The sequence below is a fragment of the Amaranthus tricolor genome, chromosome 6, assembly GCF_026212465.1.
Source record: "Amaranthus tricolor cultivar Red isolate AtriRed21 chromosome 6, ASM2621246v1, whole genome shotgun sequence".
NCBI classification, from domain to species: Eukaryota; Viridiplantae; Streptophyta; class Magnoliopsida; order Caryophyllales; family Amaranthaceae; genus Amaranthus; species Amaranthus tricolor.
This window is the reverse complement of record NC_080052.1, coordinates 21,589,069-21,615,743: the sequence shown is the minus strand read 5'-3', so window position 1 is coordinate 21,615,743 and position 26,675 is coordinate 21,589,069. Positions and strand designations below refer to the sequence as shown.

Below are 26,675 nucleotides of genomic sequence, written 5' to 3'. Positions count from 1 at the left end.
TAACTATTCAAGGTAATGTTTAATTGTTTTCATAGCTTTATGCTGGTTTTTAAAGTATTGTTGTTGATGAGCATATTGAATTAGTTGAATTTGATGTACATTATATATTATTAGAAATGTTGATGTTGGTATTAGAAATATCATTTATGAACTTATTAATTGATTTATTATTTGAATTTTATGTGCATTATATATGTATGAACTTAGTTACAATATGGACTTTATTAATTTGTAGACCAAAAAGATTATTATCAAATGAATATAATGTACTTGTATGGGCATGAAGTTGATGATGATGTTGATTTTGTTTGTATTCATATAGAAATGACATCATTTCACGTCACTATAGTATGTTTTTGGAATGGTTGTATTCGAGAAAGTAGTGGCAAAGTTTATTATGTTGGGGGAAGACATAGGTTGTTTGCATGCAACTCGAACATGGATTTGAATCAGTTTAAACGTTTTATATGTTCTAAGATTGGATTGGACCCTACTAGAAGTACCGTAAATATAAGCTTTAAATATGACTTGAATGGAGAATTGTTAGCCTTTCCTGTTGAGGATGATGAGGCTATAGATGCTATGTGGAAGCATTCAAAGTCCACCCAAATTCCCTCTTTGAAGCGTCGTCTTTGGTGAGTAGTAGCAGTCCCTTAAAGGGTCTGATCAGACTACATTCTTGAAATAAACTTTTACTAAAGCTTTTGAATTGGAAATTGTTGAGACAAATGTTGTTGTGAATGTTTATGCTGATATTATGATATGGTCAATGGATCAGGCTTACGAGCTGGTCAATGACGGAGTTGAGGAACATTGTTCCCTGCTCCCTATTTGAAGCGAATTGTCATTGAGATATTGACTAGCTTCACCCGAGAGTGACATAGCCTTAGAGCTATGAATGTTCCTCTCAACTAGACTCCCTGTGCGCACATAGATCTAGGAAACTGATGTTGCTTTTAAACCTATGATTTGAATTACTGTGTTTTGTTGTTTGGATTGTTACTTCTCATTCAGTATAAACTAACCCTCTATTGTTTCCATCTTTTAGTTTGATTACAGATCGAAACCGGTCGGGAACGATGTGTTAGCGGTGATTGAATAGAGTTTCCAAGGATGTATATTGAGCTGAGCACGTAGGAATTTGTAGATTTGTATTAGGATTTTGGATAAATGTATATTTGTTTTGGTTGTGCTGGTTATATCGGACTTGTAGAAGAATTGTATGATTATCTTGTGTATTAGTTAGATGTTGGTTTTGGGATTTAGCTGAGTTAGTCACGTTGAAGAGTTTGTGACCTCTTTCCTTGAGTTTTGGAAGTGTGATTTCGGTTTCTTGGGATACGAACCCAGTGATGACCCTGTTTACCCAGTCAACGGTAAGTCGGGTTGTTACAGAGGGTTTTGGGTATTTTTAATCAAATTAAAAGAAAAGGAAAAGATGAAAGAAATTAAATTGAGAATGTTTCATGTCATGCGTATTTAAGATTATTCTCGCACTGATAATTCTCTTAAACTTACTCGTTTTAAAATATTAATTTTCCAAATGTTACATTAAGTTGCCAATTACACAATATAATATTACGTTAACTAAATATTAATTGCAGGCACAAGGTGCGGCAGCAGTGATGCGGTACAGCCACGAGGATCCGGTGAGGAAGATTGCACAAGGCATGCTCGTCGGCACACAGTTCCAGCACTTCATACCGAAAGTTGCTGCGGAGTCCTCACTGGCTACGGCCGATGCATACGTCTCATCTCCTGCTTATGACTCTCATTTGGAGGAGATGGATCTTTCATACCCCGTTGACGTTGCAGGGACCTCGTAGGCTAGGCCATCATAGCCATCACAGTACCAGTCCCCTCCTCTGCCAGAGTGACACCAGAATGCCTCTTACTTCCGTAGGAGGCGTAGGAGACCAACACAATAAGATAGGGTAGATGAGGATGATGAGCGTTAGCGTTTCGTTTTTGTGTATTTGGATTGAATATATATATATATATATATATATATATATATATATATATATATATATATATATATATATATATATATGTGTGTGTGTGTGTGTGTGTGTGTGTATGTTTATTTAGTTGTATATTTCAAACATTTGTATATATTTAATTGTATATATATATATATATATATATATATATATATATATATATATATATATATATATATATATATATATATATATATATATATATATATATATATATATATATATATATATATATATATATGTTTATTTACTTTATCATAGCCTCCAAGCTTTGACTCACGAATGTTCGACGTTTTAGCGATGAATCATCTCGCCTGAAACATACTTTGATTTGTAATAACTTATTCTAATGTCTTTAATGCAAATACAACAAATAACAACTCAATAATTAGGAAAAAAAAGTAAGTAGCTGGTCGCAGTTACTAACTGCGAAAAAAAAAGTCAAAGAGTTGTTCGCAGTTAGAAACTGCGAACAGCTGTTTTGTTTTTTGTGACCTGTTCGCAGTTAGTAACTGCGAACAGCCCCAAACCACAAGTTTGGGAATTTCATGCTTACTTTTGGAAATAAGTTGAAACTTATCTTATTTCGTTCATTTTGTTGATAATTTGTCTTATACATTTCAATTTCTCGAGACTAAATTGGGTCTAAGTCCAAGAAAATAGGGGCTTGGCTTAGGGTCATTAGATTACATTCAAACCCTACTCAAATCCACTGAACCTATAATTGACATTAAACTCATTATATATATACTCAACTTATATTGAGTTAGTCTTATGAGAGGCCGTCTCTTTGAGAGATGCATTGCAAGCCCCAGTCCATCAAAGATTAATGTCTACTTATCGTGTTCTTAATACCTACTTGCATTATCTTTAATGCTAACTTACCGTATCCTTAATGTCAACTTTCAATATCTAAAATGTCTGCTTATAATAGACCGACTCAATTAGAGATGGTCTTTCAAAGAGACGTCTGTCATAAGAATTTGTAATTTGTATTTTATTTGTATTCATTTTAGACATATATGTAACTAATAAACTCATTTTAGACTAAATTACACTCTATAAATTTGAATGAGTCTAAAATTTTCAAAACTCTATGGAGTTTAAATTTAAGTATGGGTCCATAAAATATATAGATGGATAAGATAATTTATATATATAAAAAAAGCACGAAATAAGTCAACAATACTTATTTTAAAAAATAAGCGTCTAATTTTCAAACCTGAGGTTTGGTGTTGTTCGCAGTTAGTAACTACGAACATGTGCTTACTTTTTTAAAAAGGCAAAGAAACTGTTCGCAATTACTAACTGCTAACAGGCTTGTTAACTTTTTTGACCCTGTTCGCAGTTACTAATTGCGAACACCACCGAGCATAATAGGCCTGTTAGTGACTGCGAACAGGGTCAAAAAAGTTAACAGCCCTGTTCGAAGTTAGTAACTGCGAACAACTTCTTTGCCTTTTTAAAAAAAGTAAGCACTTGTTTGCAGTTAGTAACTGCGAACAGCACTAAACCTCAAGTTTGAAAATTAGACGCTTATTTTCTGAAATAAGTTGATTATTGACTTATTTCGTGCTTTTTTTTTATTATTATAAATTCGCTTATCCTTTTCAAAAATTCTAAGTTTGATAGGAGCCAACCCAACCCCAAACAATGACCATCCTCCATCGGCCCTTTTTATAATAATAATAATAATAATAATAATAATAATAATAATAATAATAAGGAAAAATTGACATAAAATAATGCAACCTTTTTGTGATTTTTCTACAATAATTTTACTTATTGATTAACCATAAATAATCCAAATTTTAGGGTGTAGTTGCCTAGAGTAAACCCGATAACTAGTTGACTTACTACATTAAGTTTTATTTTTTTAATAAAAAAAGATAAATTAAAATTAAATGTCGAAAAAAAATATTTAAAAGATTTTATGATCTTTTTTAGTATTCATAATTTATGTTAATTTTCCAAAAAAAATTTCTCTTACATTAATTTTCAATTTTTTTGTAAATTACCTATTATAGCAGGTCATTTAGTTAAGAAAATACCCCTTAAAGTCGGAATTATTTATAGTTAATCAATAGGTAGGATTATTATTGAAAGATCATGAAAAGATTGAATTATTCTAAACAATTTTCCTAACAATTATTATAGGGTCCAATTTAGCTTGTCTTATTGATTTTGCACCATTTTAATTTTTAGCAATGGTCTGATGGTCTCATTTTTTTAATCTTATCAATAAACTTATATTTTATTCATCTAAACCACTCATTTTCATATCTTTTTTTTTTATCTAATTCTTCTTTCCAATTCCTCTTTCTACAAAATTTCACCTATTTTGTAAATTAAGTACTTTATTCTAATAAAATTAAAAATCACCAAGGGAAAAATAAATAAATAAACAGAATGGGCAAACAGCTGGTCTCCTGAGAGACCGTCTCTTTCGTCTCTCAGGCAGTTAGACCTAACCTATTAAAGCTTAATACCCATTTATTGTATCTTCAATACATACTTACATCTTTCCTTAATGCGTACTTAAATTATTCTTAATGCGTACTTACAGTATTCTTAATGCGTACTTACAATATCTTTAATGTGTACTTACAATATCCTTAAATGCCTACTTACAATACCCTTAATGTCTACTTACACCATCGTTAAATGCCTACTTACATCATCCTTAAATGCGCCTACTTATGATATCTTAAATGTCTACTTATGATATCTTAAATGTCTACATATGATATCTTAAATGTCTACTTACAATATCTTTAATGCCCACCGGGTAAGCGTGCAGTATTTATAATATCTTAAATGCCTACTTACAGTATATTTAATTCTCACCGAGTAACTTATTTTACATTTACCCTTTATGGCCAACCCAATTAGTGCAAAGAGACTATTATATCCAAGCATACACTACTTATAATATCTTAAAGAGACTGTCTTTTGGGAGAATTTTGTAATGGCCAAAATCCCAAATCTTATACAAAGACTATTAGACCCAAGGGTATTATTGGTAAGAGGCTAGGAGCTTTGCAAGCCGGTTGCTTCTATTGACAATCGAAGGGCAGAGAATACGGTCATTTGAGTTCTATAAATGCTTGTACTCCTTGGAGTATAGGAGTTATTAAACATCGCCATCCTTTTCATTTTATCGCCACCCCCTCAATAAAAATTACAAATTTGCCTTTAGACTTTAAAAAATTATAAATTTGCCATTGGACTTAAAATTTCTTAACAAAAGTAAATCGCACTTAATAACACTATTATCACTTTAATCCCGAACATTTTTAATGTAATTCGAAATAAAAAAAATTATAAAAAATAATTAAACATTTAAATAAATTATTTGAATTCAAAACTAATTATTATAGTAACATTATCATAATATAATAATATATTAAAAAAAAAAATTATTACAACATTTATTAAATAACAATAACTTAAAAAATAAATTAATTAAATAAAACAAATTTTATAATTCGAAATAAAAAAAAATTCGAAACAAAAGAATTTTTTTTTTAATTTCGAATTATAAAATTTCTTTTGTTTAATTAATTTATTTTTTAAGTTATTTTTATTTAAGAAATGTTGTAATAAATTATTTTATATTAATATATTATTAAATTATGATAGTGTTATTATAATAATTAGTTTTGAATTTAAATAATTTATTTAAATGTTTAATTATTTTTTAATATGATAATAATATATTAATTAAAATTTAGTTGTTAATTAATTTTTAATTTTTTATTAATAGTTTAATAAAAAAATAAAAAATAATTGCAGTCGCACAAAAAGTGCGACTGTACCTAGGTACAGTCGCAGTTTTTGTGTGACTGGTATTATTTTCTTTTTTTTAATTTCGAATTATAAAATTTCTTTTGTTTAATTAATTTATTTTTTAAGTTATTGTTATTTAATAAAGGAAAAATTACCCTGAATAATACGAACTTTCACTGATTTTCCTACAATAATACGAACTTTCAATTAACCATGAATAATACGAACTTTGATACATATTTCCCGCTGGCATACCATTTTACCTGTTATCGGTAAACTTACTCATTTCTTTTAAAATTTTTTTTGGCTGATAAAACTAAGTAAAGCAAACAGAAGCAGAGCAGTCCTTCTCCCTCACGCATGCCATTCCAATAATAAGATAAGGAACCTTGAATTAAACAAACAACCACATTATGGGTTAACTCACTAGTCAAAGATTGATGTTCATCTGGTTCTTCAATGAACTTCTCAAATCCTCTAATCATTGCTTCCATAGCTACCTTGAGATTTTTCTTTTTTCTTAGGCCTTTCTTTAACTTTTGAAGATAAAGCTGGTTGAACGCCACCATCTCCAGCAGCTGAAGCTGAAAGACCATCAGTTGGTTGCTGCTCAGTAGATGTGGATTCTTCACAAGGCTTTTCTTTGGCAAATTGAAGCCAAGCATCATCAAGCCTATCTTCCACGTGAGCTGGTGCTGTTGCCAATCCAAAGAAGAACTGAACTTCCTCATCTGAAAAATATTTAGATTACAGATTAGTACAAACAAGCTAATTAATAATTTCCCAATTTTTTTTTTAAAAAAAGAATTAAAGCCATTGATTCCTTGCCCATTATTGTATGAACCGTTAACATGGCTTGGTTAATTTACAAAATGTTTTTTGACTACTTGTAATTTAGCATGAATACTATGTTTACGTAAAGGAATTCCTTTTACAATTGATGTTCTAGATTAAGATGATGACGAAGGAGAATACATGTTAAATATCAAATTACTTTAGAGATTAAAATGAAAATGGAAAAAAAAATTTAGATGTTGGAAGAAGTAAATAAATTGGAACAGCAAAGTGAGCAAAAGATGAAGAAGAGGCTGCTGAAAAAAGGCTGTCTAAATACCCATTAAAATGATGAAGAAATGGAAATTTACCGTTTCTCTAGGTAAAGAACAGGTCAGGTATGTCAGCGGGAAATATGTATCAAAATTAGTATTATTCATGGTTAATTGAAAGTTCGTATTATTGTAGGAAAATCAGTAAAAGTTCGTATTATTCAGGATAATTTTTCCTTTAATAAATGTTGTAATAAATTATTTTATTTTAATATATTATTAAATTATGATAATGTTATTATAATAATTAGTTTTGAATTTAAATAATTTATTTAAATGTTTAATTATTTTTTAATATGATAATAATATTAAAAAATAAACAATAAAAAATAATTCCAGTCACACAAAAAGTGCGACTCGATCTAGGTACAGTTGCACTTTTTGTGCGACTGGTATTAATTAATTAATTTATTTATTTTTATTTCGAATTACATTAAAAATGTTCGGGATTAAAGTGATAATAGTGTTATTAAGTGCGATTTATATTTGTTAAGAAATTTTAAGTTCAGTGTCAAATTCGTAATTTTTTAAAATCAGGGGTACATTCTATTTTTACTAGGAGGAGGAAGGCGATAAAACGAAAATGGTGGTTTAAGGATTGGTTATAAATTTCAGTCATTCAACAATTAAACTTGATTTGAAGTTGGAACTCAAGGCAAGAAGAATCGCAGAACGACAACAAAGAAGCCATTGAAACTCGAGCTTTTACCATCCACTAATGGAGAACTGAATGAGTTGTATGTGAATCTCCTTATTTCAAATCCAAATATTCCCAAGCCAATATGAGCAAATTAGGGTCTTCCAAATTGGCGGTTTTTAATGGTGAAACATGTTTAGGAGAATTGGAATCCATACCCATTGCAAAAGAATCTAAACTTCAATTCCCTAATAATGAAATTCGAATTCATCATATTTCTCAATCTAATGAACGTTGTCATCCTCTCTCTCTTCTTCATACTATCTCTCCTTTCTCTCTTTTATGTAAACTTGAGCCTTCGGATCAGCAACAACCACAACCTAATCTCCTTAACCTCCATGCATCTTGTTTCTATGAGCTTAAAACTGCTGTTGTTTTGCTTAACAATGAGGAGATTCATCTTGTTGCTATGCCCAGTAAGCAAAAAAAGTTTCCTTGTTTCTGGGTTTATGCTGTTCCTGTTGGACTTTATGTTTCTTGTTTAGGGATGTTGAATTTGCGTTGTTTGTCAATTGTTTTCGATCTTGATGAAACCCTTATTGTTGCTAATACTATGAAGTCCTTTGAGGATCGGATTGATGCCCTTAAGGGTTGGATTTCAAGGGAGATTGATCCTGTTAGGGTTTCGGGAATGAATTCAGAGTTGAAGAGGTATGTTGATGATAGGGCGTTGCTGAAGCAGTATGCTGAAAATGATTGTGTTGTGGATGGTGGGAAGGTGTTCAAGGCTCAATTTGAGGAGGTTACTCCATTGTCTGATAATTATGGAACTGTTGTTCGCCCTGTTGTTCGCCTGCCGGATAAGAATCTTGTGCTGACTCGAATTAATCCTGAGGTTTCTAACACATTATCCTTTTTTTTTTTTTTTTTTTTTTTTTTTTGTGAAAATTCTAACGCATTATCTTTTTCCTTGCTTTGTTGTGTTATATGTATGAGTGCAAAAGGTGTTTTTTTTTAATGGCATTTTTTTGTGTGGTATAATAGAATTAGTTTTTGTGTAAAGCCATCATATGAATGATTTATTGCTTGAATTGGATTGCAACTTTGCAAGTGATTAAACATCAGTTTTTTCATCTTGTTTTCCTCTTGATCTTTTTGGGATGCCATGTTTTTTTTTGTCTCTAATTTGTTCATAGTAAACTATTTGATGTTAATTTAGGAATGAAATGAAATTCCTATCTTGTTAGAAGATTGTGGTGTCACATACCATGAATTGGATGAAAAATTTTGGTTGATCGCAATGAAAAGGGAATCAACTTTAAAACTTTGATTTATTGTTTAGACAATAATTGCCGTCCTACACATATTGTATTGCTGGTCTAATGACCACTCATGACATCTTCCATACTCGTGCCAAAGCGACATTTCATTTATTTTGGTCTTACTCAACCCTTTTTAATTCTAACACTTGATTTCACATTTTTAGTTTATGGATTACTTCATATATGTGATTTCTTCCAATTATACAATGTTATAAGCGAACAAAATGCACTATCTTCTCTTTCAAAGGGTCTTGTTATCTCATTTTAGATCTGTGCAAAATGGAATAACCTTGTTGTAGATCAATTGTGATCATTTCTTCGCATGTCTTAACATTGGTTTATACTTCCTTATACATATCTAATACTATTCTGATATACTTACATGACATATGTTTGGTTGCTGTAGCCCATTGACGTATTTAAGTTGTATATCTCAGTATCTCCACATTACTGAAATTTATTGCAAATTCTTTTTGTTTACCTCAAGCACATGATAGCAACGCCCTGAAATAAAACCAATTTGGATTTCAAAAATGCTTATTTTCTTAAACGGTGGATGTCATCCTTTCTCATAATTTCATAAAGCAACGTATAAGCTTGCTTCCCATGTAGTTAGAACGTACAATTCTGTGCATCCCCATTTTTTTTATAGATAGGTATTAGGTATATAGTGTTTATGCGTCAATCTTTCGGCATTTTTATTTAATATTTATATATATTTTCAAAGCGGTTGGTAAACTTGCACTTGCTCAATACATTTCCATGCCTTGATAAGATTCTTGCCGCTATCCATAACTTTCTTTTACTACATTATCTTCAAAGCTTCTTTGTTTTCAGATTTGTTCACAATCATTCTAAATTTTTTTTTCTTGTTTAACTCAATTACTTTTATGTTTCAATACTTGCGCATATGGTGATCCTGAATTATACAGCTGCATATTGAGTGTACTAGGGATTTATAAACTTTATGCCTATTGTCTTCCATCCTGCCCAAAGTTGACCGCTCAATTTGTCGACAATCATCATTCAGCATGGCAATATGGCCTCTTAATAATGAGTGAAATTTCTGATCAGCAATTTTCTACTGGCAGAACCGTGATACTAGCGTTCTTGTGAGGTTACGACCTGCTTGGGATGAGTTGAGAAGTTACTTGACTGCAAAGGGACGCAAAAGATTTGAAGTATTTGTCTGTACCATGGCTGAGAGAGACTATGCTTTGGAGATGTGGAGGCTTCTTGACCCAGAGGCAAACCTAATAAATTCAAAGCAACTCCTGAACCGTGTTGTCTGTGTGAAATCAGGTAAGAGTAATCACTTAGTATTTCTGTTGGAAGTTCTGATATCCATGTTAACTATGGTATGACTAATGCTAGTGCAATAACACGTAGAGTGACATAGAAGTAATAAACTTGAATTACAAGAGGAATCAGGCTGTCCATGGTTGAACATTTGTCGTTGAAAACATCTTAATGTTTTTTGTTCTGAAGATTTCCGAATCTTTGCTGGCATCAGTTTCAAATTTTTGTTTAGATCTGTGTTTTCATTGTTATCTCTAATTTAGATGGTTTTGCAAGGATATATTGAAAACAAAGAATGATTTCGTCATCAGGTTTGAGCTTGCTGACAGTGAGTGGATTTTTTTGGTGAATGATGAAATATCAAATTATAAATAACTTGGTTTTAAAATACAAACTCTGTTTGTTCCCTTTCGTTTGTCCACTTTATGATTTTTCACTTTAGGAGAGAGAATTTAAAATAAGGTTTTTTAGGGGTGTATAGAATATAAATTATATTCATGTGAGATCTTGTTAGATTCGTCTAAATGTATAATTTTTAATTATACATTTTTATAATTTTTATGATGCAAATTTAGAGACATTGAGGTTTAAAATTTCCTTTGAAAGCCGTGCAAAAAGTAAAGTGGACAAACAATAAGGAACTAAGGGAGTATGTTCTTTTTGCTTTATGTATCAAAACAATATAGAGAATTTTTTGGTAAGATATGGAGTTTCCCCCTTTTTTTATAAGTTAGATTTTTTTTCTAAAGACCTCTTTTTTTAATTCAAGATACCGAAATTGGTTTTCTTAAAATTAGTTCTTTTTTATTTGTGAACCGATTTTCTTCTATTGATAAAATATTGTTTTTTAACCTAGAGGAATAATTTTATATACCTTGAAATAATGTCTTTTATATTGTTAACAATTGTTTTTCAGGATATTAAGTACAAGCAAAAGAGTGTTTTTGGTGATTACTTATTTATTTTTTTTTTGACTTCATGAGTAGTCTCTATCATGGCATTAAAATTGATTTGTATGCTCTTATTAAGAAACTGCAATTGTATTTTAGGGTGAGGGAAAACAACAATAACATCATCACATCTTATGTCATGAACCCAATTTAAATAGATTTTTAGACCCTTATTAAGAAACTGTAGTTGCATTTCCGGGTAAAGGAGAAAGGTTGTGACTGGTTAGTGACAACCAACATTGAACATCATCACATCTAATATCATGAACCCAATTCAAATTAACGTTGAATGTCTCTTGAGTGCAACATGCCACACTTTCAACACTTTTCAAACCAGAATGTTATTCTAAGCATGCAAGAACTTTAAGATCGTCATCCAAAGAGGCGCATTACGCCGCTAAAATGTGGCGTCAAATGAGTAAGGGCTTTACGCTTCAACTCTTCAATGTATGCAAAGGTTTTTAAGTCGCTGCATGGAAGCACCACCCATTTTTCGTTTGTGGTGTCAAATGAGAAAAGATCACTTAGTGTCGGGGATAAAAACCATAAAAAAGAATCGAAATCTAAGTTAAGATTGATTGGTTGAAGCTCTTTCAATGGAGTATGTAAAATTAATAGATTTAGTTGAAAAAGTGTGTTGGTGGAGAGGCTAAGAGATTCAAAAAGAGGAAATTATAAAGAGTGTTGTCCAAGAAAGATAAGAAGAGAATTGAATGTGATCCGATGATGGAGGAAAATTTGGGTAATGTTGTGGATGTGGTAAATGTGTAGAATCTATGTTTTCTAGACTATGCCCGTCATGTGTTCGAGAGTCGTCAATGTCTAAAATTACGAGATATAAGAAATTTGAACATGGAGTCGAAAATATTGAATCTTTTTGTAAATTTTTGTATAAATGGTGTTGAACCTGTTTGAAACTTGGAGACATCAACTTCTAATTAAGCACCATTAAATTTTAATGTTTTTTAAAGCATATTGAGGTTTTTGTTTCTTAATTCGGAGGGGATATCTAAAGGTGCATGTTGCCTGTTATTTGGAGCATTTACTTTGTTGCTTTTATATTTACCAAAAAACTAAAGGCCTTAGGGCTTGGAGATTTGATGTAAATTTTGTTATCTATGTAAATAGAATAAGAGTTAAGATTCCATCAAGAGATTTCTTAGATAAGAGGCCATGCCAACACCTTATTTGCAGTAAACTTGTAATTGCGCAAGCCCTAATTCACACTCTAAGCAAATTTTTTTAGGAGCATTTATTTAGATATAGCAACAATGCCCTGTATAAAATTGATGTCAACTCCCTTGTTTTCATATTTTTGATTGACGTCGCATTAAGGTAAGAAGATTTTCCACATAAGTTATGTGAAAGTACATTATTTAATTACCCTAATGCCATTGTGGGGGGAGGGGGGGGGGGGGGGGGGGGGGGGGGGGGTTCACATGTACACAAACTTAACCCTTGATAGTGATAATAAGGAGGTTGTTTCTGATTGATCCTTGGTAGCAAATTTCGTCAGTAATTTTTACATTTACAAGAAGTGCATATGTTTTAATGAGCCATTGAAAATGAACATCAAAATAAGGTTTTCAATTTAAAAATTGAACCAGAATGTTTCAATGTTGGATGGAACCTTTATATTCTTAACTCCTTTAAAAAAGTCATTGACTCTGGCAAACGTGATAAATCCTTTGAGAAATTCTACTTTGAAACTTTTACAAATTAACCATATACATGATAAACTGATTGGTGAGCAATGTGTCATAAAGAGTCTATATATTCTTCTAAAGTCTCATTAGCCAATAGCCAATATTTATGTGAAGAGTAGGTATGGGTAAATTAAGTTTCTTGATCTGGAGGGAAACCTGTGTCTCGTCACTTATAAGCATTTGTTTTTGCGATGCTTGTCAACTTGTCAGGATCAAGAAAATCTCTGCTGCATGTATTTCAAGATGGCATTTGTCATCCTAATATGGCAATGGTGATTGATGACCGGTTGAAGGTGTGGGAGGACAAGGATCAACCACGTGTGCATGTGGTTCCTGCATTCACCCCATATTATGCTCCCCAAGCTGAGGTACAAATCAATTTTGTGGCATCATATTGAGTGATATTGATATGTGATCCTATATGTGAATCTTTTCCTTCGCTCAATAGACAGCAAATGCTGTTGCCGTCTTATGTGTAGCCAGAAATGTTGCTTGCAATGTCAGAGGTGGCTTTTTCAAGTAAGTGTTTTGTCAGATTGAATATTAAGTTATGCTGTTATAACGATGCAGGTTGTTTACTGTTGCCCTTTAATTTTCACTTTTGGTGAACTTCTGTAAGGATCCTAACATTTTTCCAATTCATATTTCCTCTTTTAATATGTGGTCGCTTTTTGCTAGAGAATTTGATGAGAACTTACTGAGGAAAATCTTTGAACTATCTTATGAAGATGAGATGTCAAATTTACCTTCTCCACCAGATGTGAGCAATTATTTAATTTCAGAGGTATGAAAGTTGGTTTTCTGCATGCTCAATTCTTCATGGGTTTTAAATATGCTTCTGGTCAAGTTAAGCTATGTATGCTTTTAGGACTCGGGATTTGCACCAAATGGAAGCGCAAGTGTACCTATTACTGAAGTCATATCTGGTGCAGACGTTGACCAAAAACTATCGCAGTTGGTAAGTGACTTTATTTCCTTCTCTACAGGTGGAGAAGTTGATTGGCGGATAGCTTTTTATGATGTTATATAATAAGTCGACCCCATACTGTTGGGATTAAGGCTATGGCACTGTTGGCCTTGTTGTAGAGTAAAAAGCAGCCATTCAACTCTTCTTTTACGGTGAATTTTTAAAACCTATTTTTATTCTGCATATAATCACGCACAACCTTTATGTACTACCTTATCCTTTACTTTCCTTCAGGATGAGAAATTGGCCATGGATTCAGACACTAGTTCAACAACGAATATTCCAGACTTGAGATCGGAAACACCTCAGCAATCAATCCCATCTGTTCAGGGTGTAAATCCTTTAAGGATGACTATTCCATCACAGAGTATAGATTTTTGTCTCATTTCATTTTAGTTTTGTATTATTCACATCAGTACCTACTTTTGATATTATGAATGTATTCTGATACCTTCTTTTTCTCATTCTTGGTTCTTATACTCTTAGAGGGTTTGCTTGGTGTACCGGCTAGAAGAGATGTAAGAAATCCATCAGGTGATCCGCCTATTCTCACGTTACCTGCTCAAACATCAGAACGTAGCTGGTCAGTGGAAGATGCAAACAAGGGACTTTTGAATAGTCGTGGATTTGTGTCTGCACAAGAGCCTGATAAGTCAAAAGCTGATAAACAACGATCTTATTCAAATTCGCTTGGTCATAGCATGACACCGTCTATTTTATCAGCTCAGCAACATTCCAGGGCAAGGGTTGATGAGGTTTTTGTTGGTGCTTTTAGCCTATTATAAATTTTAATGCTTGTATTACTATGTTGTCTACGTTTGCATGTGTTTATGGTCTTTCTTTGATTCTTGTTAACTGCAGGCAAGTCCTGGACAGGAAATTCCTAAACAAAATCTTACAGCCAGTGGGACGTCAGGTATGCATAGTCTTTTCACAAAAAAGTTACTTGGAATTACATGATGTACTTTGCTGATTTAATAGTTGGTGGAGAAGTTATTACTCGGTTTTTTAGATGTCTAAATTTAGGATCAAACTTGAGGGATATAACAGAGAGATCGAGAGATAATTAAAGAAGAGAGAGGACATAGACACAAGTGTGGAATTTGTTTGTGCTAAGTTGCACAAGGAGTATATTTTGAGATATATGGCCTGCATGACACAATTCTAGATCCACCTCATTTCAATGCACTATCGAGTACTATGAGGAGCTTTTCCAATTATGTGGGCAAGAATGTGAAATCTATCTCTTTACTTGCCTTTTGGTTTGGATTTTGGAGTCTGAATAGAATTACTCGGTCTTCATTCCCCTCCTTCTATATTTAACCCCATCTTTTTGTTATTGAGGCGTAATTGTTACTTTTGTATGGTTAATTAATTTTGAGGTGTGCCATGTGTATCATGTACCATAAAAGTCAGAAGTTCAATGGTCACTTATTTCTTCATTGTGATTATGCAAGAGGATTGTGGGATAGACTCTTTCTCATCAAAGAGGAATCTTAGATTGCTCCACAACGTATTTGTGATTTCTTGAGGATGAAATTTTATGGCTACCATTTGGGTAATTTGGTTAGAATGAAAGTGTTGTGTTTTTAGGAATCAATTTGGAAAATTTTTTTTTAGCATCTTTATGAATGAAAGCTTTTGGATTTTTAAATGTTTCTCGAGGAGTTCTTTATTGAATTGAACTGAGGGTTATTTTGTAAGTAGTTTCATGGGTGTGACATCTTGTCCCTTTAAGTGTACTATCTATTTTTCTTAATATATTTTCTTTGTAAAAATGATTATGAAGTGTAAAATATAGTTATCTTATTCTAGTTAATCTCTTGCCTTTACTGATTGAAGCTAATTTTAATACGATTGGGAGAAGAATTCAAACAAGATTTAAAATCTTTATGAACCGCTTAGGCTCAATGTTACTAGGATCGAGGGTCGATTTGGGTTGTGGCACGGAATTGGCAACAAAATTCACCAATTTTCAAAATCTAAGGTCGCGTTGATTAGATTTTGGGTCGAGTTTCTTGGGTTGCGAACGATTCAATTTAAATCGAGGTGCAATTTTGAGGTCAATTATCAAAGAAAATATACCTAATATACTTAAATAGTTTAGATTCTAGAGAAAATAATAAAGGAGAAAAGAGGGATTCTATGAAAAGGAGAAAAACAAGCTGATTCCTAAGAGTGAAGGTCTATTTGAAAACTTGCAGATGGTTGGCCACAATGCCTACAAGTAGTGATGGCCACAGTCCGGGTTGGGCCGATTCCGTTCCAGTTCCACCCGGTTCCGGATCCATTTGGAACCTGATTCGAACGTTCCGGTTCCAAACGGTTTCTTGGCGGTTCATGAGGCGGTTTCGGCGGTTCCAACTTGCGGGTCGGGCGGGTCGGACCATCGTTTCATTTTTATTTTTCCTTTAAATATAATATAAAAATACTATAATAATGCGGACGTACCTTTGATGATTACTTGATTATTAGCGAAATTCATTGCTTGTCATCGTTATTAAAATATTTACTAAAAGGAATGAAAAAAATAAATTAATAAGAAACGATAAAGATGATTAATAAAAAAGAGGGAGAAAATGGACTTGAACCTAATACCCAAAGGAATACTAAGCTGCCTACGTATCCCGAAGGAATCAAAGCCCATGTAGTTTTTTGTCATACCTTATTTTTGTAGTTGTTGAATGTTGATTGATCGTTGTCCGATTGATCCTATTCGTCTTCGTCATCATCATCTGGTTGGTTAGATGCTTCCGCTGACTCTCCTCCTGACGATGATGCAGATGTATCCATCATCATCCATGGATCATCATCATCGTTCTTTAATCCTTGTGTTCGAAGCTCCGCTTGATCCCAGTCTTTCTTGCAAACACATATTTGAATACTTTGTGGAGCAAGACGAGATCTCTTTTCGTCTAAAACTCTTCTACCTGCACTAAAAGCAGACTCCGACGCAATCGTAGAAGCAGGAATTGCAAGGATATCCTTTGCAATTCTCGATAATATGGGAAATTCTATAGATTTTTCTTTCCACCATTCTAAAATATTATAGCTACCTTGGTCAATTTCAAAGTGATGTTTAAGATAATTATCTAATTCTAAATATGAAGTGGAGGGTGAAGAAGAAGATGATCCTACAAAACTATCATCTTCGCTTATTATGTTAGCTATTACGGAATTATAATAAGAGGGACGTGCCGAGACGCTAGCACGCCTAGACGTATCGCGACTTGGGTTATATACACTAGCATAGTAATCATAAAGTTCTGCTAAAAGTTTTTTATAAGTTCCAACATAATTATGTACATCACTAGGCGGACGATCTAATGATTGGTAGTAAAATCCAATTAGTTTAGTAAGGACTTCTGTCTTAAAACATGGGTCTAAAATTGTCGCAATTGCATAAATAAAAGGAAAATCAGTAAAATATGTCTTCCACTTATCCATCATATCTGCAAGAATCGGCTTTAAATATGGGTTAGTATCATCATGCGAATATTTAAGAAGATGATAAAAGATAGTAATACACTCACTTATTACTAAGTGGACGTTTGGTTCGTAAACATATGAAAAAATCTTAGTTGCGTGGTCATACGCTTCTAATATTTTCTGTACACCTATAGCTAGTTCCCATGTGTCATCACTCATATAGCTATCTGTACACTCACTATAAAGTTGTGTTATAACTGGACGATAAGCAATCGCTTTTCTTAATAAATCGTTGGTTGAGCCCCAACCTGTAGGAGTATCTAATGACCAATACACTTTTTTTAGTTGATAATGGTCACATAATTCCTTATATCTTCTCTTTATCTGTCCAATTCTAAGCCACTTCACTATGTCTCTAATGAGATCTAATAAATCACTTAATTGTTTTATACCTGCTTGGCAAGATAAGTTTACTATATGAGCACAACAACGTACGTGTAATAATCTACCCCCAAGGATAAAACTAAATGCAGGTTTGTTATACAAAAGTTCGATGCATTTAATGTTGGCGGTTGCATTATTGGTAGAACAACAAAATATCTTATCTAATAAGTTCCATTCTTTACATATCTCTATTAATTTGTATTTTATGTTTTCACCCGTATGTCTTTCGAGCATTGCCTCAAAAACAATGAATAATCCAATTTTGATCTATCCAATGTGCTGTTACATACATATAAGCTTCTAAATGTGGGGGAGCAGACCAAATATCAGTTGTTATGCTAACCCTACCATTAAAAGATTTAAACATTTCTACTAATTCATAGCGCATTGATTCATATAATTTAATTGTGCGTTGTTTAAGAGTGTTCCTAGGGATTGCTCTATATTGTGGTTGCAAAGTTTTTCTAGTGTAATGCTCGTATGCCTTACTCTCACCATGGTTAAATGGCAATTCATCACAAATTACATATTTAGAAAATTCATCAATCATATCATTACGAATATATTTAAAAGGCATACCTGTGCTGGGAATGTCCCACTGTCGGCTTCCACTTGTGCTCTCGCTGACGCTTGCTGCATGAGTTTCTTTTGTGATTTCATGCTTCTTTGTCAAATGTTTGTTAAAAGATCCCGTACCACCACCTAACATGTATTCATAAAACACAATAAATGAATTTTTAATACATTCTTGATTTATAAAATTGTATTTACCTCTGGTGAAATTGTATGAAACTAAGGGCTTTACCCTTTACTTTCATAAATTTGACAAGTGCATAAGAAAACATCTGGATTGTCGGTTGGTTCTTTTGTAAAATACGACCACACATATGAAACAGCTCTACCACTAGGAGGTGGAATTGCCGGAAAAGGTTGTCTTACTGGTTCATCTTCATCTAAATTTAAATATAAAGACATACTCAAATACCACAATATATAAATAAATAATAATTTAAAATTTAATCAATTTGAAGAATAAAATTATAAAACTAACCGATAGTTTGGAAATTGACTCGTTTACCACGAGCTTGTCTTTGTTGTTGTTGTTGTAGTTGTTCTTCATGTGATCTTATTGATGACTGTCGAGATCTATGTATCCCAATAGGGGTCGTTGGTTCCTCTTCTTGTTCTTCTTCTTCATCAATTTGTATTTCTCTTTCCACTTCTTTTGCATAATTGTGTAAATTTTGGTCGTACCCTTCTGGATAATTTGGTTCATAACTATAATTACTAATCGAAGGTGTTGTTGATGCCGACGGAGTTGAAGTGACCTTTCTTTTGGAGGAGCTAGAACCTGCCACTTTAGTAACCTTTTTAGAGGCTTTTTTAAAAAAAGAAGACATGATAATATTGAAATAATAATAGAATTAAGAAATAAATAAATAATTAATAGACTAATTATGTAATTAACTAAATTAAGAATAATTAAAAGACTAATTATGTAATTAAGAGAATAATTGCGTAATTAAGTATTTAAGTAGAGAGAGTAGGAGAGGAGATGAGTTGTGAATGAAAATGATTGAAAGTGATGTGTATTTATAGAAAAAATTGCAACGGCTAGAAACGGCTATATTTCCGGTTCCGGTTCCATGGAACCGCTGGACCGATTCACCCGGACCGGTTCCGGTTCCGGTTTCCATGGAACCGTTGGGCCGGTTCAAGCAGTTTTTTTCCGGCGGTTTCACGGTTCCGGAAAATTTTTTCCGGCGATTTCACGGTTCCGCGGTTCGGGCCGGTTCGGAACCTGTCGCGAACGGTTCCGGTTCTGGGACGGTTTCAAGCGGTTCGGGACTGGTTTGGTTCCGGGTAACCCGCTCCGTGGCCATCCCTACCTATAAGGGCAGTCTTAAAGGGAAGAGAATGATGTAGGAGCATCCCATTGCCACATGCCTTAAGCAACAATATTGGGCTAGGGCCTATGGAAGTCAAGCTTCAGATTTCCTAGCTACTCCAAATAGTGAAAAATCATGGACACGGTCGCGTTTGAGGTCAGTAGAGATAGATTCATGGTTGTCTCAGCTATATTTTGACTGCGGCAAGCTCAAAACTTTTATAATATGATCGCGATACGGGATATAGTTTTGCACCATGGTTCCAAAAGTATTCTTCAAGAATCTAGCTTCAGCATGAGTGGAATTTGACAACCTTTTCTAGGAACTACTTGCTGGAAATGCAATTTAGAGGCTTGCTAAGTTCCAAAACTATTTCTGAGCTAATTTGATGACGCCTTATGAGCACAAACTCAGTCTTGGCCCTTGGGTGTTCACTGTCTCGATGAGTATTTTGATGTTAAAGGAGAGTATTATCTCTGAGTGTGGTTGTTGAGGTGGATGCCAACTTGTGTTCTGAGAAAGAATAAAAGTCTATTAAGTGCAAAGTCAGCAGTAGGCAAAACAAGAACCAATCACAAGCAAACACAAAGGACAAGGAAATATGACACATATGGAGGCTGCTGTCCAATCACCTTTCCTTATCTTAAGGATAAACTGTTGTAATTTCAATGTTATTTACTGGTAATTACATAAGTCCTTAAGGAGATTTTAAGCTTACTTGATCACTGAACTAAGCTAGTTATACACTGCTTGATGTTTTTGTATAAAAGCTGGAGTTTCTATTATTTACTTGTTGAATAGATGATAAAGCAAGCTTCATATCAAAAACACGTATAAGGTGTATTCTTAAACTCTCAAAGGGATTCTTAGGTTCTCAGGTGTGAAGAGTTATAGTGGCAAGTTCAGCTGGGAAGGGGTGTCCTTGGCTGTCTTGTATCATTTACCTCTCTCCCTTGTTTCTTCTTTGCTATTTATCTCATATAAGCTTTTCAAGCGTCCTATTTTCACTTGTAACATTTGTCATCTTTTTTATTGAGTTCATAGTAGTTTAGGACATTTTACTTAAACTATACCTCAATTTTCACCGCTTACTGTACTGTCTACTTTCTGTCCTAGCCTTTAGCTCAGCTTAACTTCTACTGCGTGGTTTGTCAACTTATTAAATGCATCACCAGGTGTTGTCACGTATGAACAACTCTTGCTTGCATTTTGGTTCAGAAATTTTACCATGAACTGCCATTATGGAATCAACATGTCCAGACACTGCTGCATTTCAACTCTTCACCATTCTTGTGTTATTTTAGTTTCTGATCATCCCTTTCTACAATCTGAGCTACAGGCGTTGCTGAAATTTCTAATTCTCAGAATCCGGCTCCTAGCATTAGCAAAGAAGCACATGTCGATGCTCTAAAAGTAAATACAATTCCCTCCGGCTTATCTATCAGCGTGCTGCAAGAAATTGGTCGAAGATGTTGCTCTAAGGTTCATGAATCCTGTTTGTAGGAAATCTGTCTGTTAGATTTTAGTTTCGAAAAAAACCTCATATAGTTTCTTCAATGCAGGTTGAGTTCAAGCCAATTCTAAGCACAAGTAAAGATTTGCAGTTCTCTGTTGAGGTTAGTATAAGTTGCTATGATTGCAATTGTTAGCATAGTTAATGATGTGGATTTATATTTGAAAAACCCGGCAAAGTTGGTCCCAACTATGCCAAACTTCTATCAGTCTCAATTTTTAAGTAGCTACGATTTGTCCCAACTTTAGGAAATGCTTTCTCAAAATGGTCTACTCACTTATGGTATTAGTCATGGTTACAATATCAATGGTGAAATGACTTTCGTGGTTATTTCGGACATCCAACCTATATTTTTGTTGCGGTAACCTCAAAAATCTTTACGAAAATTGTCGCGATATGGTGATAAAAGCAACATTTTGCACTTGGGTGCACTATGACTGTTGACCTGGTAAATAAAAGTACTTGGAATCATGTTATTGGATACCTTGAATTTAGAAAATCCCTCCTATGCTTTCTCACTCTCTTACCTTACCTTGAATTTAGAAAATCCCTCCATCACCAGCTATATTACCACCTAGAAATATAATCAAATTCACCTTCCCATACAAATTAAGGGGACAAAGTAGTATTGATTATTGAAGAGTATTGGAGTTTATTTTTACACCTTTAAAGTATTGTTTTGGTAGATTTGAAAACCTTTATAACTTGGCGGATACGGTCATGGTGCCAAAATGCGGTAGTGGACATTATGATGTGGTACCGAGGGCAATGTGGTTGTGTGCTCTTAAATTTTGCCTAAACCGTGAATATCACTTGAAGCGGACTAAAATATGTTTTTTTATACCTTAATGATGCGGGTAATGTTTGTTTTGTAAATTTAAAAACCTTTACGATGCAGTCGATATGATACTATGCGACCTTGTATTTGCACTATGGATACGATACGATGCAGCCTTGATTTTGCACTATGGTGTGCTCTCTTTGTGAATCTTTAAAATAGTGTAAGCCGGATAATATTGAAATGTGTTGTTTTTGGTTTAGGTATTGTTCACCGGTGAGAAGATAGGTGTTGGAATGGGCAAGACTAGAAAGGATGCTCAACAGCAAGCTGCTGAAAGTGCTCTTCATTTCTTGGCTGGTATGTAAAATAGAAATGTAATTGAAATAGTATCTATTAATCACTTGAAGTGTTAGATGTTTTTTTCTTTAGACCGTAGTGTGCAACATGTATTTTTTACTACCATGCGAATTTCAAATTGAGTCTCTCATCCACATACTTGTGGTGAATGTTTCTGTAGTTTTGGGTTGAGGAACGCTCAGTTCTGAGTGGAACTATGCAGTTCAGGTTGACCAGCTGGCTGATTGGGCCTTTTGTTGTTTTTTATTCTGTAATTAACAATTGTCAATACGAATAAGCGAATCTATTGGCTATACAGTTCCATGTTAGCTTGGTAAAGTTAGTGTATATTCATTTCCGAAGTAGTCAATTTTAAGCAATGGTAATATTTTTGTCAAATTTGCGGATCACACAAAAGATAAGTAACAGAATAACCAAAGGAGATAATTAAATTGACTATTTTTTCATTTGGTGTATACCCTTCTACTTTCAGTTGCTAAATTGCTTCAGATAGTATATTTCTCAATCGTTGATCCTATATATTTTTTTATTTCCAAGTTTAATGGTTACTTCAACCTGGATCTTAACTTCTCAATTGCCATGTCAAGGTATTTGGCTTATTGCTCATCATAGTTCATACTTTTACCCGTTAACAGTTATAAATTTTGAAGCAGCTCTAGTTGTCAGCTGAACGTGGAAATTTTACAAATTTTCTTTTAAAAAACTAGATCAAGAGTTATCTAGTTTCCTTTCAAATCTGATGGCCCAAAAATAAAAAAAAAAAAATCTTATTTGGAACCTGTACCTTCCATGCTAAATTTGAGATCAACAAAACTTTTGGATTTAGTATAAGTGTTTATTGAAGGATTTTAAGAAAATGCCTAAAGATTCATGGAGCGAGATAACCCTTTAGAATTTAGAGAAGCCAGATAACCCTAGTCTCGATCTAAAGCTGACTTGGATTTGAATCTTTGAAATGGGAATAAGTGGTTTTGTTCAAACTCGGATACTGCTTTTTCTTGCTCTCATCATGAATTTTATGAGAGATTGCTTGATCAAAGCCAGAGCGTAGACTTTGAGATATCTTTGTGCTGGGCTCACAGATATGAAAAGGACAGAAATTTAGGATGTAGCTTTTGTGACTATGGCAGATGGTACTTCATTTACATGACGTATCCTGCTGGGATCTTTCCTTGGGCCTCGTCCTCCTGGGACGTTTATGCACCGGGATGCCCCCCCCCCCCCCCCCCCCCCCCCGTTATTTTTTTGATAACAATTATTTGGATTTTTGCTTACTTTACCTTTTAATCTTAAATACATACCATTAAGACATTACATTAGACTGACAACTAATTAATATTTTATTTCACAGAGAAGTATTTGGCTACGTGTTCTGGTTTGATTGACCGGGATGATAAGCTTCCAGTGCAGAATGAAAATGGATTTGTATGGGATGACATTAACCTTCAATCTGATGAACTGTCATCAGATGAGAAGCTACATAGAGAGAATGTTTTTGAGGTGAACAATGCTCAATTTTCTTTTGTTTATTTATCAATGATATTGCAGTCTTGTATTAGTAGCAAGAATATGAAACCTTGGACGTTTTGTCAGTCATGCTGTCATGCATGTCAAAGCGAGTTAGAACCTGTTCTCTTCAACTTATTACTTATTCTTATTGGAATTAGATCATACCATATTAGATTAACCATATCAGACTTGGTCAAACCAAATCAAACTAGTGTTGATCAAACAAGACCAAATAAATAACATATATATTAATGTTAATGTATGCTATAATGTATGGTGACTCATTGTAATTACATAAGGTTCATGTAACTGAAAAGAAACTTTGGGATTAGAATTTGACATTGTAAAAGAGGCCTGCTTCTAGAGCGTGTTTGGTAGAGATTTTTCATGGTAAGATAAAGGGATTATGCAAGTGAACCCCTTACTTTTTATTAGAGGAGAAAGGAAGCAATACTGTTACTTGTCAATTACCAATACTCCTATATTGTTTCCATTAGATAAATAATGATAACAGCAACTCCTCTCCACTTATAAACTTCTATGAATCTCCATGGCCATTGGCCCATGGTTACTCTTTCTCTCTCCTTTTCCTTCACATCTCTTCTCAGTTATTCCCTCTTATCTTTATCTTTCTACTTTTAAATGCTTACGAATCTTCGCTGCAAATCTTTGCCATGGCCATTTATGAACTTATTAGCATTCAATATTCTTGGTGATCACCCTACTTGATGGATTGTGTAGATCCATTTTGAAGCTGGCGGATTGATTTGGCCATTGATCTTCCTCTTCTCATCGCTTCAGAAGATTGAACAAAGAAAAAAGCTGTAACATTAAAAAATGGGGATTTTAATTGAAATGATAAGAATAACAATGGAGTTTCTCTCTAGAAGGAGGAAGATTTGGGTTAGAGAACGCAAGGCACATTTTCTCTCTTTGTTATCACTAACAAGGGTAAGATCGCGTACCTCCTAACCCCCAAACTCCACCGTTGGTGGGATCCACTTAACGACATTGGGGTAATGGAATGTTGTTGATTTTAAAAAAAGTGTGGGTTAGCTTTCTCGAAAAATCTAACTGCTTAATGTTCAAATGCTGTATTCCTATCAGATAAGAAATAAGGGAATCAAATTAAGTGATTCCTTCTCCATCATCAATCCAAACAAATGATAATAATGATGCTTAATTTTACCCTTTCCCTTATTTTCAGTCTGTTACATATATGATTTTTATACCAAATGACCCTTGGTCTTTACTATTTAGTATTTACTGTTTCTCATATGCTGACTAATGCTTCACAGGCTACAGAATTAGGACCTCAAAGTAATTTCCCAATGATCATTAATCAGTTGGCACCGAAGCTTGGGAACTCACCCAGGTACAATTGAAGCAATCCCCTCATGCGTGTTTACTATTAGTAAACTGTCCCTATGGACTTGTGTTTGTTTTTAGGGATTGTACATTTTTGTGACTTTGCTAATTGAATGTACTCGATTATTGTTGTATTACTTGTTTTTTTTGTCTATTTCAAACATTATGGTTGATTTAACAGTACAACCCTGTATGCCACTGCCTTGTTTCGATGGTTCTGCGCTTCACTGATATATGTTTTGCTTAGTGTGTACTATTAAACTCCTGGATCTGATAGAGAGATGGCTTAGCTTTTGGTTATAAATTGCTTGTACTCTGTACGTGCATTATATGTAAACCTAAAATTATAGCCTTGATGCTAAAATATGGTGGCTCGGCTAACAGCATTTTTGGCTACTATTTACAATTTACCAACTTAGCGACATTTTGGCCACTGATTGCAGTATATTGTTTGTTTAGCTTTTGGCTGCTACTTGCAGATGTACTGACTTTCTGTTCTTTTTTAACATTTCTGCATCATCTAGGTTACAGCATTCCTTATCTGGTAAACAGTCGAAAGAAGAACCAGTACGAGCTTCACAAAGTTCATCGTCTGCCCGTCAACACAGGAATGGTCATCCGATATTATGATCAAAATTTCACCTGAGGGATCATGGCTTTCTTCAATACACTGATCTGGGCAGAAGAACTAATATTCATGATTGTGACAGATTGTCTGAATCATCTAGGTTACAGCACTCGTTGGCTGGTACAGTCGAAAGAAGAATTAGTACTAGCTCCTCAGAGTTATTCATCTGTCCGACAACACAGGAATGGTCAGCCGATATTATGATCAAAAGCTCACCAGAAGGGATTATGAAATGGAACATATCTTTGTTCGATACACAGATGATGGGTTGCAGAACAATGTTCATGATTGTGATAGAGTATCCCCTACTGATGGTGAATTTTCGCCAATACACATACATGTTCCATTTCCCAATTTGTAAGAGGAAGTTTTGAGACGTATATATTCAGTTTAGTTGACTAGTTGCATATTGATCCATGGTTATTAGAATCTCGATTCTGATATACGATTTTACGATCCTACAATCTAAAAATAGCCGATCGATGCAGATTTTAATTAGGATCTTAATGTTGATAGAAACGTGCGATCCTACTTAACTTAAAATTTTAGGGGTAGTATCTTAACACGATTCTATGATCCTATAATCCAACGATCTGACCCTAAAAGGTAATTTCAATGTGAAATATTTTCATATAATTCATATTCACTTATGTATAAATATATATATTTAAAATAATTATATCAATATCACTATAAAATTTAAGTTTTTCTTAATTTGTAGTTTAAAATTATTATTAAAAGTATTACTTTTCAAAACAAAATAGATAAAGTCAAATAAGTTTTTAAACAAACATAATCAGCAATTAGTAATCCAAAGCATATTAATACATATTTATACGCAATCTTACGATTTGATTCTACCGATTTTGATATCACTTCCTCAACGATTCAAGGTAGATTCACCATTCTAACAATTATGATAAACTGGGGCTCTGGGCAGCTAAAGTATGGGGCGGGGTTGGGCGGAGGGGGGCGTTT

At 33.6% G+C, this 26,675-nt stretch overlaps 1 protein-coding gene across 1 annotated transcript; it reads left to right on the top strand.

The window, feature by feature from the left end:
• The first annotated feature begins 6,607 nt into the window (after positions 1-6,607).
• On the top strand, positions 6,608-26,110 carry LOC130815075 (RNA polymerase II C-terminal domain phosphatase-like 2). Its single transcript, XM_057681413.1, has 16 exons — positions 6,608-6,964; positions 7,458-8,430; positions 9,949-10,159; positions 13,023-13,180; positions 13,261-13,331; positions 13,491-13,596; positions 13,681-13,770; positions 14,014-14,146; positions 14,266-14,534; positions 14,641-14,695; positions 20,881-21,023; positions 21,104-21,157; positions 22,096-22,192; positions 23,544-23,692; positions 25,000-25,076; positions 25,594-26,110. The coding sequence occupies exons 2-16, from the start codon at positions 7,681-7,683 to the stop codon at positions 25,697-25,699; spliced, it is 2,469 nt and encodes an 822-aa protein (XP_057537396.1). The 5' UTR covers positions 6,608-6,964; positions 7,458-7,680; the 3' UTR covers positions 25,700-26,110.
• The last annotated feature ends 565 nt before the right edge of the window (positions 26,111-26,675 follow it).

Excerpts from the sequence above, each read along its gene's own strand:
- LOC130815075 (XM_057681413.1), top strand. The coding sequence starts at position 7,681 with ATGAGCAAATTAGGGTCTTCCAAATTGGCGGTTTTTAATGGTGAAACA. Across the intron at positions 14,147-14,265 it reads GATGACTATTCCATCACAGA|AGGGTTTGCTTGGTGTACCG; the intron begins GTATAGATTTTT and ends TTATACTCTTAG. Across the intron at positions 21,024-21,103 it reads GTCGAAGATGTTGCTCTAAG|GTTGAGTTCAAGCCAATTCT; the intron begins GTTCATGAATCC and ends TCTTCAATGCAG.